Source organism: Equus caballus, chromosome 7 (genome assembly GCF_041296265.1).
Source record: "Equus caballus isolate H_3958 breed thoroughbred chromosome 7, TB-T2T, whole genome shotgun sequence".
In the NCBI taxonomy this organism is placed as follows: domain Eukaryota; kingdom Metazoa; phylum Chordata; class Mammalia; order Perissodactyla; family Equidae; genus Equus; species Equus caballus.
In genome coordinates, this window is record NC_091690.1 from 77,985,490 (window position 1) to 78,003,036 (window position 17,547).

Below are 17,547 nucleotides of genomic sequence, written 5' to 3' on the forward strand. Positions count from 1 at the left end.
CCCCCAGGAGAGCCTGGAAAGGGGTGGGGGTGGGAGTACTACCAGGACATAATTCACAACTTTGGTTTGGGAGTTGGGGGAAACTGGAAGGGCTGGAACTGAGGGCTCTAACCTCATCCTCAGCTTCAGTTTTCTATGGGGGTCCTGTGGGAGACGACAAGGACAGGGAGGCTCTGATTAGCCTCACGCAAGCCTGCCTGAGCCCCAGCAGCGGGAGCTGGACCCAACCACACACCCCCCAGTATCTGCTGGCCACCCTGATACCCAGCCCAGGTAAACTACAGCCAGGTATCTGTGTTGGGGGGGCGGGGCTGAGGCAGCTCAGTGTAATGCCACCCTCATGGGAATGTGAACAGTGGTACCAATAAAGGTATAGGAAGGGGCAATATTTCCACAGTTATCGGGTGATGGCTTAAAGTGTCAGAGGAAGGCCTACTCCCTCGGGTCTAGGGTGGAGAGAATCCACCTTGTCTCTCACCCCTTACTTCCACCTCCAAGAGCTAGGTGAGCCGGATGCCATGGCAGACTGCAAGGCCCAGATGCACCTACTGCCCACACCACCCGAACCCCAGATCTGCGGACTGAGTGCTGGCCCTCAGGCCTGGCTTTTGCGACGCCGGAGTCGCGCCCTCCTTAGTGCGTTGCAGCGTAGTTCACCCGCTTGGGTCCCTGCGGCTCGCGAAGGCTCCCGGCGCGCCGAGAGGCGGCTGCGGCAACGCCTGGTGCAAGCGGAGAGGAGGCTGGAGTCCTTGCAGGCTCTGCTGACAGAGACCACTCGCCAGGACAGGTCTGGCGTGGAGTGGGTGGGGCCGAGGCTGAATGCCCGGCGGCCTCTGGAGGGCTTTCTGGAGACCGAGGTGCTGGAACTGAAACAGCTGGTGGGCACGCTGCAAAGCGACCTTGACTGCCTGTTGCAGCAGCTGAAGGGCGCGCCCCCGTGCGCCTCCCGGCGCTGTGCCGCGGTGGCCCATGCTCTCTGGACTGGCCGCCTACCCCCGCCTTGGCGACCTCATGCGCCTGCCGGCCCGCAGCCGCCCTGGCACTGGCTGCGACAGCTGTCGCGCCGCGGGCAGCTGTTGGTTCGCTACCTGGGCGTGGCCACCGAAGTACCAGAGCGCATCTTTCACCTATCAGTCTTTCGCCACCCTCGCCGCCTGCTGCTGTCACTGCGCTGGGAGGCTGTCTTTGCTATGGTCTCCCGAAATCAGTATGTGCCCAGCTCAAACTTCCCCGGTTGCCAAGGCTCCAGCTCCACTCAGTTCCCCCATAAACATACGGAGCTGAACAGCAAGCCTCTGCACCTCCAGGTATCTTCTTGCTGCCCCTTCCTTTCCAATCCCCCCGCCTCAAATCCCTGATAACACCTTGCAGTTACCCCACCTTGCCTCTAGGTGCTCTTGCCCCTCGGTAACCCCATCTGCTTCTCTGATCCCGCTCCACCAAGATCCCCCAGCTTCCAAGCCTTGCCTGACCAGCTTCTGGTGCTCCCAGGTGGTGAATGATCCAAATCCCACGGTTCCAGAGATGGGACTGCTGCTGATTGGGCTACAGGTCTGGAATGCCGAGTGGGACCCTCTAGCAGGAGCCTTGCAGGACAGTCCCTCCAGCCACCCCAGCCCTCTGCCTCCGGTCAGCATCAGCGCCCAAGCTCAGGGCACCAATGACCTGCCACCCCCAGCGGGCTTGGCTGTGTACTCCTGTCCTGTGTACATGGAAGGGCCCCTCGGTACCACGAGGCTGCACAGCAGGAATATCCTGATGCACCTGCCCCTGCCCACGAAGCTCAGCCCTGCCACCTGTGTCCAGCGGAGAGTCCATGTGTGCAGCCCACCCCTGCCCTGAGCCCTCAAGCAAAATAAAGTTGGAATGATTCATGAAAGATTTCTGAGATTTAGGAGTGTAGGGTGTGTACACTGGGACAACATTCACGTTCTCTCTGGGGAGAGGGAATGTGGGTACCCTAGGTGGAGATGGGCCTGGTGTGAGTCATGGATCCAAGGGGTTAGGCAGATCTGGGGACAGCTGACACACAGGATCCTGAATCCTCGCCCAGCTCTCTACTGTGGTCTCAGAACTTGCACTGAATCCACAAGGGATATTTTTATTATTATTATTATTATTATTTTATTTTTCCTTTTTCTCCTAAAGCCCCCCAGTACACAGTTGTGTATTTTTAGTTGTGGAATGTGGGATGCCGCCTCAGCATGGCTTGATGAGTGGTGCCATGTCCACACCCGGGATCCGAACCAGCGAAACCCTGGGCCGCCGAAGCAGAGTGCGCAAACTTAACAACTCGGCCACAGGCCGGCCCCACACAAGGGATATTTTTAAAGGGAGACCATTAGAACTCAAAACGCTTTCTTAAGCAATTTAGTGGTATTATCGGGAATGCCCCAATCCTGTCCTGTCATCCCCTCCCCTATGACGGATTCTCTGAATCATACAAAAAACAAAAGCAAAATAAGATACAATTATTTATTGAGCACTCCTCTGAAGCAGGTGCTCTTCCAGACACTGATGAGGTTGTTCTTATGCAGGGGGAGAGATGATAAAAAGTCAACATATAAATAAGTTAAGGTGATGATTTTTAAGTGCTACGAAGAAAATAAAGGAGGCTGATGTGTTAGCGACTATAAGGGAGCAGGTACTAGAGGAAGGCTTGCTGAATATTGGAAAGAGAGCTATCTAGGAGGAGTGTTTGAGGTAGAACCCTCAGTAGGTATAAAGGTCTTGAGGCAGGAACAACCTTGGGATGTTTAAGGAACAGAACGTGTAGCTAGAACACAGTGAGTGAAGGGCAGTGAGCCCAAAGTACGGGAAAGTATAGAAAGGGATAGATCACACAGAGCCTTTTCGTGATAACGAGCCTGTATTTTTTTAAAAGCATAAGGAGGAATCTACTGGAGAGTAGTAAGTCGGAGATGACATGATCTAAGTTGCATTTTTCAAAGATCACCCTGGCTGTTCTATGGTGGACGGGTCGAAGAAAATCCAGAGTAACAAGGAGGAAGATTTGTTTAGTGGCTATTGAAGCAATTTGAGTGAGAGATGATGGAGTTTGGACTAAGGTCATAACTGCAGAGAGGAAGAACTGACGGATTTAGCAAATATTCTGGAGGCAAAGCCAGTAGGACTTGCTAGTGGATTAGATGTGACGTGAGGGAAGAGGACAAATCTAGGATGACTCCTAGATTTTAGGGTTGAGTAACTGAGTGGATCATGGTGTCATTTCCTGAGATGGGAAATATGAGAGAGAGACAGGTTGGGGGTAGGGAATCAAAGACCTGCTTTGACATGTTCAGTTATTATTAGTCGTGCGATTGCATGCTATTCCAGGGCAAACCTTGCTGATAAAATTTGGGGTAGAGTATAGCAGAGCTAAAGGCCTACATGGGCTCCTCTCCTTGCCCCCAAGCACCGAAACTTATCAGGTACAACTCACCTCCCTTGCTGCTTGGCTCCGTACAAGCTACAGGGTGGGAGGAAATGCAAACGGAACCGTATACTGAGCATCAGTGCACAACCTCTTCACAAACAGTCATCCTACTTACCAGTGACTCTGGTGCAACCGATGTCCTTCAGTAAAAGGCTGAGCAGAAAGGCAACAGCTTCCACTTTCCTCAGAAACTTTTCCACAGTCACCCTGGGGCAGGGCTGTTTCTTCAGGAGAGATTAGCAGAGTATTAAAGAAGTGCTTTTGGATAAATGGACCCTCTGTCCATGTTCACCATCATTACTATTTATCCTCCAGGTGGGGCAGGGAGCGATAGTGAGATGCTTGTAAAACCATCTGAAATTGGTTAGTACAGAATATTTCCTACAAATCCATACCATTCTCTAGACCGAAATTCATTGTTTGTTTCTTTTATCTAGGATTTTCTTTTTCTTCCTTTTTAAATTTCAGCTTTATTCAGGAATAATTAACTGAAATTCATTCTTGAATTATGTCCAGCCAAGTTATTAAACTGAATCAGTTAGAGATTATAAAATAAGTACCATATGACAGCATAGCCCAAATACAGTGACTACCGTGTGAAAATGTTCCAGATTTGACAATTTCACTATTGAAACTGTCTACCAGATAAATTAAAATCTCATTAAGAAATTAAAGTCCCAAACAATGAAAGGAAGGAAGAAGTAATACACATGACAAAGGGGAGAAATACGTCCCGTCCTGTCCTGATAAACAGGGGTAGATGAACGAGTAGAGACAAGAGAGGGAGGAATGTGACACAATCAACCTGATCTGGGACTTTGGGACAGAGCAGTAGATAAACTGAGGTACTGAGGGCGAAGAGGCTTTTGCCCTTTTCCCTATTGGGACTTTAGGAGGGAACTGCTTTGCAGAGTGGTCTCACTGTGGCCCCAAGAGCATTGAGAGGGCAGAGTGGCACGAAGTGGTCAGGAAGAGGTGTCTCTTGACCCCTATATGGTGTGGATACTGAGTAGAGACCCTTCAGGCTTGATGGAGTATAAGGCAGAGAACCACTGGGGTCTGCAGCACCAGAGCTGTGGAGAGGAGGCCAAATTGGCAGGGAGAGACACAGGACCTGACAGCTGAAAAAGACAAGACCACAGATTCATCAGCTTTAGAAGCAAATGTTGGCAGAATGCCCAGGTATGGAACTGAGCCAACCACACCCAGACAATTCCAGCTTGTTTCCAGTATATGTATCTCTATGTGTTTTCAACGTTTTCTCTTTGGCTCTCTGCAATTTGATTATGGTATTCCTAGGTGTGGGTTTCTTGGTATTTATCTTGCTTGGGATTCATAGATTCTTGAATCCAAGTCCATGTTTTTCAAGAATATGAGAACATTTTGGTTATTATATCTTCACATGTTTTTCTGCCCATTTTTTCTCTCCTTTCCTCCTAGGATTCCATACATATATGTTGGGCCAATTAATATTGTCCCATAGGTTCCCAAGGCTCTCATTTTTCTTCACTCTTTTTCTCTGTCCTTTGTATTACAAAACTGTCTCTTCAAGTTCACTGATTCTTGTTTCTGCCACTACCAATTTGTTGTTGAGTCCATATATTGAAATTTTCCTTTTAGTTATTTATATCTTTCAGTTCTAGAATTTCCATTTCGTTCCTTTTTGTAGTTTCTATGTCCCTGGTAAGGTCCACTATCTGTGGATTCACTGAGACCATATTTTCCTTGAATTTCTTACACATATTTTCCTTTCATTATTTGAACATATTAATAACTACTTTGAAATATTAATTGCTAAATCCAATATCTGAACCCACTGGAGTCAATTTCTATTAACTGTATTTTACCCTGAGTATAAGTTACTATTTATAATTTCATATTTTTATAATTATAAAAGGGTACATTTTTTGTTTATTTGCATATCTGGTAATTTTGGTTGAAAACTGGATATTATGGATAATACACTGTAGTAAGTTTTCATTCTGTTATGTTCTTAAGATTTGTTATTGGTGCTGTTATAGTAGGCATTTTGGGGAGGGGGATGCACTCAAATTGCAAATTTTCTATTCCCTGTGGTGTGCAACAATAGATATCTCTGCTTAGTTCATTCAGCAGCTGCTTTTTGAGCCTGGCCTCTGGGCATCTCACCTGCATTTACATAGTTTAGTCACTACCAAGGATTTGGGCAGATTTTGGCTCAGATTTTGGGGCTCATCTCCTCTACTGTCCTTTTGCTTCTGGGGTTTTCCTTTTAAATTTCCAGCTGCTCCATTACCAAACCCTATCCTCTGACACTTCAGCTGCCACCCAAGCTGACCATGAATTGAGGAATGCACTCAAAAATGCATGTCAAAAAAGCAGCAAATTTGCCCATCTCACCCAGTGCATTTCTGTCATTGAAGGGTAGACTCCTCACTGGATTCTGCCAGCTCTTTCCTCAGGTCCCCTTCAGCCTCTCCTATGCATGTGTAATTTAGTCATCAAAGATTTGGGCAGAGTTTATGTTTATATTTTGGTTTCACCCCTTGTGCCACCCTCTCACTTCCAGGGTTTCTGCTCTGAAATTTCTAGCAGCTCTACCAGTCCTGGACCCTGTCCCTCTGCTATTTTGAGCCAGTAAGGCTGTGATTTTGTATCTTTGGAATGGGGCAGAGTTGGGAAGGACCTTCAGGCAGAAAGAATACAAAATCACAATTTTTATCCATTGCAGTTGATGTCTTTAAAGGGTAAATTCTCCTCTGGTTTCTACCTGCTTTTGTTCGCTTTCCACTGCCTTCAAATAGTTGGTTCTCTGGCTCATATTTTGTCCAGATTTTATATTTGTTAATTGTGCCTTTGATAGTTGTTTTTTGGTTCATATTTTGTTCAGATTTTATAGTTGCTTAAGTGTGGGATAATTGGCCTGACAAATGATCTTGGAACTTGGAACCAAAACTCACAAGTACCTTTTTTCTTTTTTGGTGAGGAAGACTGACCCTGAGCTAACATCTGTTGTCAATCTTCCTCTTTTTGCTTGAGCAACATTGTCGCTGAGCTAACATCTGTGACGATCTTCCTCTACTGTATGTGGGATGCCACCACAGCACGGCTTGATGAGTGGTGTGCAGGTCCACACCCGGGATCTGAACCCCAGAACCCAGGCCACTGAAGCAGATCATGTGAATTTAACCACTACGCCACTGGGCCAGCACCATCACATGTACATTTTTAAGAGAACATTTGTAAGAAAATTCTTCCCCCAATTTTTTGTGGTTGCAAGGATTTGGATAATCTAAATGTCCTTAACTAGGGGAATGGCTATGTTAAATGTTCTAAATACACATGTTGGAACATTAAGCAGATGTAAGATGCAATTTATTCATTCATTCAATTATTTATTAAATGCCTAATATGTACCAAGCATGTACCAGATCATAGGGATACAAAACAGGTCAAGTCCCTGCTCTCTCAGAATTTAATATCTAGTGTGGGGAAATAGACAATAATCATCTAAACAAATAAATATGCAATTAAAAGGTTGCGATAAGTCTCTTGAAGAAAAAGTAATCATGGTAAGGCGGTAGAGAGTACTGGCTAGAAAGGACCATCTGATAAATTTGAACAGAGACCTGAACAAAGTGAGGAAGTGAGCCACGCAGATATCTGGAGAGATGTTGGAAGAGGTCATTGAGAGGACATGACCGCCAGTGGACCCTCAAGCTGGACCTGGGCAATTGGAGGCTGTTCACTTCTTCTGCTGTCCTTCGAATGTATGTTCTACCAACTGTTCCCACAGTAGGTATTGTTCCAAGGACATACCCTAGAGAGAGCAATGTGTTGCTGAGACTATCTGAATGGTGTACGTGACTGAACCCAGTTGAGGCTCTATGTGTTTAAACAAGATTCTGGCCGGTGGGTGCAGAGATCTACTCGTCTTGTGGCTGACCAAGACAAGCCTCCTCTGTAAGTTCCCCTGCTTATTAAACCTGCCACCTACCAACGTGGAGCAGTTTGCCTCTTTCTTCAGTCTCTCCTTGCTCTCCGTGTATGGGGGCCAGTTTGCGAACCAAAAAGAAATAATATTCCCAGTAGATGGAACAATAAGTACAATGGCCCCGAGGCAGGGGGATGCCTAGAAAGTTCAATAAATAGCAAGGTGAACAGTGTAGCTGGAGAGGTGTGAGTGAAGTGGGTGAGTGTTAAGAGAGATAATTGGAATCCAGATAGTACAGAGCCTTTCAGGCTACAGTAAAAATCTGGACTACAGGGCTGGCCCAGTGGCGCAGCGGTTAAGTTCGCATGTTCTGCTTCAGCAGCCTGGAGTTTGCGGGTTTGGATCCCGGGTGCAGACATGGCACCACTCGGCAGGCCATGCTGTGGTAGGCGTCCCACATATAAGAGTGGAGGAAGATGGGCAGGGATGTTAGCTCAGGGCCAGTCTTCCTCAGCAAAAAGAGGAGGATTGGCAGCAGATGTTAGCTCAGGGCTAATCTTCCTAAAAAAAATATATATATATATGGACTACATTATGAGTGAGATGATAAGCCATTAGAGCTTTTGGAGAAGAGGGAAAAGTGAGTTATAGGAACGTATAGCAACACGAATAGAACTTAAAAGCACTGTGTTGAGTGAGAAAAGAAAGATTTATATTTAAAATTATTATCAAGCTGTTTTCAGCAATATACAAAAAGGATAATAACCAACTAAGCTGATTTTATTCCAAAAATTCAAAGTTGATTTCACATATGAAAATAAATCTATTACTTGCTACAGTGACAGAATTAAAAAAATATATATATGATTATATCAATTCAGTAGCAGCATTTGACAAAATTCAAAATTCAATTCATGATAAAAATAATAGCAAATAGAAAGGCACATCACTAATCTGACAAACAGTGTTTCCAAGAACCTCAATGTAAACATCATACCCAATAATGAAATGTAGAAAGCTTTTCCTTTGAGTTTGGAAATGAGACAAGGACTTCCACCAACACCACTTCTCTTGAACACAGTAGTGGATCTCCTGGCCAGTGGAGTAAAGCAAGAAAAAGAAATATACATAATTGGAAAAGATGAGATAAAAGTGTGATTTTTTAGGGATGATATGAGTATATATGTAAAAAATAAAAAAATACAGATAAATGATTAGAATTAGTAAGCAAGGTTAGCAAGAGTGCTGCTCTGTGGTCAACACAAAATTGGTTGTATTTCTACATACGAGCAAGCAGAAAATGAAATTCTAAAAGATCCCATTTGCAAATCATTTTTTAAAAAACAACAGTAAATGCCTAAGAATAAATCTAACAAAACATGTGAAAGAAAAACTTTACATACAAATCCATGAAACATTATTGACCGCAATTAAAGAAATGGAGCATATACACCACAGAATTGGGAGATTCAGTAGTAAAATATATCAATTGGCCCCAAAATGATCTAGCATGTGAAAATCCCATCAGGGTGTTTGGGGAACTTGACAATCAATGGAAATGCAAAGTGGCAACATTAGCCCTTTTGGAGAAAAGTATGGGACTTGCTGTACCACATACTAAGACTTATAGAAAGCTATTGTACTTTATAGAAAGCTATTGTAATTAAAACAGTGAGGTATTGGTACAAATATAGATGTACAGACCAAGGAATGGATTAGGATGCCCAGAAACAGAACTACACATATATAGAAAAATATGGAGGGATGGCATTGCATAGCAAAGGGAAAATTTTGTTTTTTTCAGTCTCTCACATAGGTATGTTTATTATAGGTAGATATACATATAAATTACATATGCAGTCATGTATATAACCTGTTTTCTCCACCTAATGGTAATGCTTTTCCATATCACTAAATGTTCTTCCATTTAATATTTTTTAAAGGAATACCCTATTGTTTACAGAAAAAAAAGTTTTTTTGAAAAATTTTTTTTCAATGAATAGTTTTGGATTAATTGGATGTCTAGAGAGAAAAAAAAATTAAACTTGGCTCCTATTCTAACCACATGTAAAAATCAGCTGTATATGGATTATAGAATTAATCAAGAAAGGCAAAATAGTAAGACTTTCAGAAGATAATTTAGTAGAATATCTTCATCATTTTGGAGTAGGAATGACTCCTTAAATGGGCACAAATAGCACTAACCATAAAGAAATTATTGATAAACTAGACTACATTAAAATTAAGAATTTCTCTTCATCAATAAACACCCATTAAGAGAGTGAAAGGGCAAACCAGAGAACGGGAGAAGATACATGCACACATATAAGCAAAAGGGCTTATATCCAGTATATATATAAAGAACTCCAAAAATCAACAAGAAAATAACAACCCAATAGAAAAAATGATCAAGAGACTTGAACAAGCAATTTATAGAAGATTTTCAAATAGCCAGTAGACATATGAAAAGGTCAGTCCCATTAGTAATCAGGAAATGCAAAGGAAAACAAAATGACATAACATTACACATACACCAGAATTGGGGGGAAATGCCACAAGATGGCAAAGTTATGGAATAAAGTGAATTCTCCCATGGATTAAGTGAACTCTCATACTCCTGCTGAAGGGAGGATAAATTGAAAAACTCAGAAACAATCTGGCATTATCTACTAAAGTTGAGGACACACACGCTTTACAACCAAACAATTCTACTCCTAGTTATACTCCCAACAGAAACGTGTGCACATGCACAAGAGGTATTTGCAAGACTGTTCAAAGTGGCATTATTTGTAGGAACCACAAAGTGGTCATTAGGCAGTTCACAAACATTCTGTTTCTCTTCCTTCTGGGTACAAGGTAGGAGTGTACTTTTTCAGCATCTCTGGAGTTATACAGGGCAATGAGACTTGTTTTGGCCAATTACAGAGGGGCAAAAAGGGAATGTGTCACTTCTGGGCTGAAGGTTTTGGTGCCATGGAGTGACGTGCCTTGTTCTCTCTTCTTGCCTAGTGATTATGGAAGCATGTATTGCAATGGAGTCTCATTAGCTTCGGTCCCTGAGTGATTACTAGCAGAGTCCCTGCCAACCCAGCAATAGTAAAAAATTATGTTTGTGGGGTTAAGCCATTAATATTTTGGGGTTTTATTTCCTGCAGCATGACCCAGTCCATTCTGACTGATATACAACTCAAATATACATCAACAGTTGAATCAATAAATAAATTGTGGTTTCTCCACAGAATGGGTTATTTCTACAGTAATAAAAATGAACAAAATTTAGCTGTACTCAGCTATCCCATAACCCCATCAACCTAATGTTGAGTGAAAGAAGCCAGATACAAGGAATACACACTATTTATAAGGTTGGGAAGCTTAACTACTAAGACTATAAAGAAAAGCAAGAAAAGTAATGTCATGAAAGTCAAAATGGTGGTAACTTTGTAGAGTTGAGAGAAGAAAGTTGCTAATGTTTGGGAGGTGACATACAAGAGGTTTTGGGGTGTTGACAACATTCTGTTTCTTAATCTAGATAGTGGTTATGTGGCTATTGGCCTTGTGATAAACCACTGGGCTGAACATTTTTGTTTTCTTTTCTGTATGGGTGTGTGTTTTGTTTACTTTTCTGATATGTTCAATTAAAAGGGATTTTTAAAAAAAGATTAGTAGTTACTGTAACAACAAACCGAGTATATAGTGGATCAAAAAGATAGAAATTTATTTCTCACTCATAAGAAGCAGACTTCATATGTTCCTAATTGGTGGGAGGCTCTCCTCTAAGTGAGGTTCAGGCTCCTTCCATCTTTTGGCTCCATCATCTTCAGGGGGTAGCTTTCAAGGTCATATGCTCAAATGCATCAAGTTGGCCAAAGTGGAAGTAACATGCGGGACTATGCATAGGAAAATTTAAGGACCCAAGTCTGGAAGCAGCACTCAGTGGTTCCACTACCCTCGAGCTGGCAGATGCAATCACATGGCCACACTTAAGTATAAGGGAAGCTGGCAAACAGAGTCCAGCCGATTTTCCAGGAAGAAGAAAATGGGTGTGAGGAACAGCTGGCAAGTCTGTGCCACAACATACATCTACCAAAACCACCATATACTTTGCCAAAGATACATCTGTGTCTAGGGACACACAACAAACACACTGTGGGGGTACAAGAGGAACAGAACTGCGAATCAGGAATAAAGGAAACAAAATAACAGAACAGGAGGGACCTTTCATGGACCAATCCTAATATAGTGCCATGAACTTAGAGGAGGATTAATTCAAGCCTCAGCATCAATCTGTGTACCAACAAGAGTGAAAGAAAGGTCCAGCAGCAGTGGTGCCAGCAGTGCCATCCTAACCAGACTGAGTCTAAAGTGTGACCTTAGTTTTTGCAGCTGTCCATCCTCCCTTGGTTCCTGTCTGTTCTCTAAGTCTCTCTCCCTGGACTTCCCATTAGTTCTGTTACTTATTGATATCCTTCCAATAAGTTTTCTTCTTAACCACAGTTTATTACAGCCAAACTTGTACTGTTACAGAGTAGACTAATTTTACCTACTGAACCTCCAGTCCTATGTTGGACTTCAGCCATCACAGTAGGCATCCTTATTTTGTCCTTGGCCTCCATGGGAATGCCACTGCAGGAAGCTCAACATCTACATAAACTTGCTTTCCAGCAGCAAGAGCCAAGCAGCAGGAAGATGACCCTTACCTCCCAAATCTCAAAGGAGTGCAACTAATTGGTGGAATTTATTGTACTCAGAACGCTAGCTGCGAGGATTTTAATTTCTCCAGATACCAAAGAATTTGAGGCAACCAGGTGAATGCGTAAGTTTACCATAGTGGTTGCATACTATGGAATATTCCACAGCAGAAGGCAACAAACTACATGTATGAGCAGCTACATCGGCTATACTGGTTATTTGACTATCTTCTTTTGGCTCTGAGATTCTTCATATCTCCCTCCACAAAACAACCTCCCCCTCCAAAGCCGACCCCCCCACAACTACACACACTCTCGAGTTGTGTTGCTGCAGCTGGGACTCTACAAATTTATTTCTCAGAATCCACTGCCAGGTGGTTCCCTGTTAGGTTCTGCCAAAGGGATGCCATAAAGGGAAACTGAAAGTGAAAGATAGAGGAGGGTCTTCACTCCTGTCTTCCACGTTGTTCTCGTATTACTTCAGCGCAGACAGTTGCTACCAGCTTCTTCCGCACTCAGGAGCAGCTTTGCTACACTTCTCAGATATGAGCAGAAGATTAGCTACCCCCTTGGCAGTCAGAGACCAGTCAGACCTTGCTCTCCTACCCTCAGGCCAAATCCTTCCTCAGAGGTCCAAGCACCAGGTACGTGGAGGGAGCTTCCCTAACAAAAGTCTGAGTATCAGTCAAAAGGGAACCCTTCTCTGAGCTCCTGGTTTCTGGTAAACACATCCCTTCTTCCCTTTTGTTTTCCCAGGCCTTGCGATGTTATGTGATTTCTCCAGTTACTAATTGTTTAATTACATCAGCATCTTCTTTTTGACTGTCAGCATTCCAACACTCGTAACCAATTCTCTGTATTAAATGTCCTCTACTTAATTATAAGTAGCGTGGTTTCTATTTTCCTGACTGGGCCCTAAATGATACACGGATGGATATTAAAAACAGTTGAGGGAGGGAAAAAAGGTAAGAAGTAAGACAAGATTTGCCAACAATACTTTATATAAACAAAGCACACACACACAAAAGAACAATTCACAGTTTACAAGAAGACTTGCCTATGTAAGAAGACATTAAATGAGTTTTTCAGTTGTCTAAGATCTTTGGAGAATACACCCAAACTGAAGACAAGAGCTAATAGGTACTAACACATTCTAAACAAGGGTGTGGGATATATCCACATAGCATTTACTCTAAGACAGTAAAGCTGACCAGAGACCACCAGACTTTCTATTGTATAAGAAGTTAGAAATAAGATTCATTGATGGGAATTTTTTCTTTCTTTTCTTTCTTTTTTGTTTTTGCTGAGGAAGATTCACCCTGAGCTAACATCCATGCCACTCTTCCTCTTTTGTATGTGAGTCACTGCCACAGCATGGCTGCTGCTGAGAGGTGTAGATCTGCACCCAGGAACTGAACCCAGGCCGCTGAAGCAGAGTGCGCTAACCTTAACCACTAGGCCATGGGGCCAGCCCCAGGAATTTTTAGGAATAAAGAGAACTTCTCTTCCCTGAAAGGCAAAGTGGCAGTGCCATTCCCTCCATCCTAAATCAAGTGACGAGGGCTCCAACAGAACCAGTCATTTTGTGTTCCCATGAGAGGGAGAGACACTACATTCATTCAGCATTCCATTCTCTAGCTACAGGCTTGCTACACTCAGGCACTTATAGGCCCATCTCCATATGGCCACTGAGGTGGAGCCTGGGGCAGAAGCTTCTTGGGAGAAGTTACCTGAATCACTTATGAGGGTTTGGAGCCATATGAATATAGAAACTAGCGTTTTATTTTCACATGGGGGAGTCAGAGTCAGGCCAGCTGGGGCAGGGCAAGGGGAGAGGAGTCAGCAGCTGGCTGGGTTGCACTTCCACTGTTTGGCAGGACAAATACGCGTAAGTTTTCTGTGGGCTCCGTGCAAGGTAACCAGTCTTTTATTTTTGGGGAGGTTTTTGATGACTGTTTCAATCTCTTTACTTGTGACTGGTCTATTCAGATTCCCTATTTCTTCTTGATTCAGTTTTGGGAGGTTGTAAGAGTCTAAGAATTTATCCTTTTCTTCTAGATTGTAATTTTTTGGCATATAGTTTTTCACTGTATTCTCTTATAATCTTTCATATGTCTGTGGTATCCATTGTAATCTCTCCTCCTTCATTTCTAATTTTATTTTTATTTTTTTTAAAGGTTTTTTTCATTTTTTCCTTTTTCTCCCCAAAGCCCCCTGGTACATAGTTGTATATTCTTTGTTGTGGGTCCTTCTAGTTGTGGCATGTAGGACGCTGCCTCAGCATGGTTTGATGAGCAGTGCCATGTCCGCGCCCAGGATTCGAACCAACGAAACACTGGGCCGCCTGCAGCAGAGCTTGCGAACTTAACCACTCGGCCACCGAGCCAGCCCCTCTAATTTTATTTGAACCTTCCTTTTCTTTTAGTGAGCCTGGCTAAGGGTTTATCAATTTTGTTTATCTTCTCAGAGAACCAGCTCTTAGTTTCATTGATCCTTCCTACTGTCTTTTTTGTTCCAATTTCACTTATTTCTGCCCTAATTTTTCTTATTTCCTTCTTTCTACTGACTTTGGGCTTTGTTCTTGTTTTTCTAATTCTGTTAGGCAAGGTAACCAGTCTTGAGGTGTTTGTTGGGCCCTCTCCCAGGAGGGGTGCCTGCCAGGGTGAGGGACTTTAGCACTATGAGGCTGTGCATACACCATCAGGGTCAGGAGCTGAGGAGCTGAGGGGAAGTGTGGGCTGAGTATCATAAGGAGGGAACCAAAGCCAGTGAGTACACAAGTCCCCATGGGGCAGGGGGGAGGTCCAAGGAACCCCAATATCCCACACCAGAACCAACATTTAAGTGCCTGTCTTTGCAGAGCACACTGATGGAGCCAAACTAAACAGAAGTTTGGTCTTTTTGCCTTTAATATGCCCTCCCCCATCCCGATCTTAGAAGTGACAGAGAAGGTGAAGAATGAGTGAAAGAAACAGACCATGTTCCCTGGCATTGAGCTGGAGAGAGAGCAGCTTTGAACTGGATGAGCTGCTGACAGGCCTCTGAGATGTGGGAAGGGGTGGGGGAGACAAGTATATTTAAAATGTTACTATTTTAGATTGGCCTCAGCCATGCTGTAGGGAATAATGGGACATATTTACACAAGAGCATTAACAACGTAGAAGGACCTTCAGAGTAAGGCCAAAAGGATAGGGGCTGGGGCACTCAGCAAGACAGCCAAGAAGTGTAACACTAAGTAGGGTGTCCCTGCTCAATCAAGAACACATCATCGTGGGACCATGAGAATCAAGAGACCAAGAGAATCAGAGACCTTATCGCTAAGATCCTCGAGGTCCTGAACTAGGGCCAACAGCCACTTGAGCATCCCAAGCTGTTTCTACTTATATTAGAAGAAAAATCTAATTTGTTTAAGACGTCTTTAGTGGGAGTTTTTTTAATCACAATCAAAATGTAACTGATAAAATGAGTATCTCAACTTCCTCATGTGAGCATTTTTTTCCTAATATTCAAATTCATAGGACAGGTGGGAAATGTTGACTGGCATCTGGTAAGGTAATTAAATGTTTGAAGCACCCTGAAGAAGACAAAAACAGTTTTGTGATCAAGAGTAAGCTGGACAGGATGCCCAGAGAAGATAGGTTAATTAGCCACAGTATATAAAGCCAACTGCCGTAACATTCCCAAAGCTCACTAAACTAATGCAACAGAGGTTTACTCCTTGTTCAAAGTCCCACGTGCATGTTCTCGGCCAAGCACCTTTCCTCTAAGCAGTGACTCAGATATCCAGACTTCTATGCTTTGACTCCATCATTTTCAAAACATGTGCCTCAAGGTCACCCTGGAAGGCAGAGGAGGTGGTGGGAGAATGTGGAGAAAGCTCATCTACTTCTACTTACTTTTCACTGGCGAGGACTGCTCACACAGCCCCGCCTTCATGCAAGAAGCTCGGAAATGCAGCTTAAGTATCTGTCCAGGAAAAGGACATTTTGGTGAGGATTTAACCAGCTTCTTCCATAGAAGAAAGGTGATGTTGGTGTGAAGATCTGGAAGATGAAAATGAGTTCATCAGGGAAAGAGCATTCTAGGAAGATGGAGCAGCCTGTATGAAGACCCAGAAATAGAACCAGCTTGGGATGCTCAGGGAATGAAAAGCAAGCCTGCGTGGCTGGAGTTTGGTGAGGAAGGAGTGGGTTAAGATGCAGCTGGAGAGGCAGGCCTGGGAAGGAGTTTGTCTTTTGTTCTCAGAGCAGTGAGAATCCAGTGAAGGCTTTTCAGCAGAGTGACACATCTGATTTACATTTTAAAAGTATCACTTGGCTGCCCAGAAAATAAATTGCTTTGGGGGCAGGAGTGGAAGCAATGAGACCAGTAAGGCGATTACTACAGTAGCTGAAGATCCTAGAACCAGGTGGCCAGTCTGACAAGTCACCTAGGAAGGAGGACGCCCTGGGGATAAAAAGTTCTAATTACGAGTCTCTGCCTGTGAAAAGCTGTAAAGGGCTTTGTGCAATTACGCAAATGGTTGAGTGTTTGGAGCTGAGCTGTGTCTCTGCCAAGATCATGTTGTTTCTTTTGGAACTGCGTTCCCTTAGGACTGTGTTACAGGAGCAAAAGCACACCAGGAACTGCAGAGGCAACAACCTCTACAAGAGATGCTGAACAAGCAGAAGGCACAGACTGCTATCCAAATCCAACTTCATTCTTGTCGCTTACCACCCCTCCAGACTTGTTCATTTGGGGGTACTCTTCCCCTGCTGCCCAGAAAAGCTGCAGCAAGGCTGTGACTTCTCAGCTTGATCTCAGTTAACAGACAGTCTTATGATCAGTTTAAGACACAAACACAATCTCAAGTAATTAGAATGTTCAATCCTATGTAACAATAAATAATCTGCACCTGTTGTAGGTTTAACTCTTTTTTCCACCGCCCCCCCCCCTCTCCCGCCCCAGTTCTGCCCCACTTAAGTCAAGGAGCCTGTACTGGGGAAGGGAGGAAAGATTTGGATGCTCTCTGCTCTTCCTACCTCCTCTCTACCTAAGAGCTGCTGATTGCTCCAGGCCCAGCTGCAGAGGGGATAAAACAGTTCTTGCTTGAGCTGGGTGGTTCTGTGCTCTATCGTCACTGATTAATTGCCCCGAGGAACTCAAGGGTGGGTTCGGAAGCATTTAACCTTTAAGGGATACCATCACCAAGTACGCTGAACCAGACCCAGATGTGGGAAGCATGTTTTCCAACGGAGCCTGCACAAGTGAATACCCACCTCTTCCTTCTGAATATTCGTTTCCCATCCGAAATAAAAGGTCCCTGCTTCCCTTTGTTCAGGGTCAGCCCGGGCTTTGGAAATGATTCCCCGTGGTTTCCTATTGCTGCAAATAAGTTCCACTTTGTGTGACAACTACTTCTGGTCGAGAGTCTGATTTTAACTCTGCCAGGAGGCAAACCCACTTCTGATTTGGTAACACTATGGACCTGGCAGATATTTAAAGGGGGCACCCCTGCTGTCCCTTTGACC

The 17,547-nt window shown here is 43.8% G+C and overlaps 2 protein-coding genes across 12 annotated transcripts in view; one reads left to right on the plus strand and one right to left on the minus strand.

The window, feature by feature from the left end:
• Window positions 1–1,879, plus strand: part of DNHD1 (dynein heavy chain domain 1) — a 67,095-nt gene extending 65,216 nt beyond the window's left edge. The window contains exons 42-44 of the mRNA XM_070274589.1: window positions 124–273; window positions 499–1,307; window positions 1,492–1,879. Of these exons, the coding sequence (XP_070130690.1) occupies window positions 124–273; window positions 499–1,307; window positions 1,492–1,842 (1,310 nt within the window). The 3' untranslated portion in view covers window positions 1,843–1,879. The remainder of the gene's footprint in view (window positions 1–123; window positions 274–498; window positions 1,308–1,491) is intronic.
• The window catches only part of RRP8 (ribosomal RNA processing 8), a 47,228-nt gene that overhangs the window by 21,282 nt on the left and 8,399 nt on the right, over window positions 1–17,547 (minus strand). For 3 of the 11 annotated variants that reach the window (XR_011441085.1, XM_070274595.1, XM_070274594.1), the window contains exons 7-8: window positions 15,934–16,003; window positions 3,552–3,660 (exon numbers count right to left, since the gene is read on the minus strand). Coding sequence is in view for 8 of the 11 variants with exons in the window: in XM_070274595.1 (XP_070130696.1) it covers window positions 3,552–3,660; window positions 15,934–16,003 (179 nt within the window). In the remaining 3 variants the exon portion in view is untranslated. Of the gene's footprint in view, window positions 1–2,461; window positions 3,661–6,772; window positions 8,442–15,933; window positions 16,081–17,547 lie in introns of those variants that run through there. The other 8 variants (XM_070274593.1, XM_070274592.1, XM_070274596.1 and 5 more) reach the window with 6 other exon arrangements.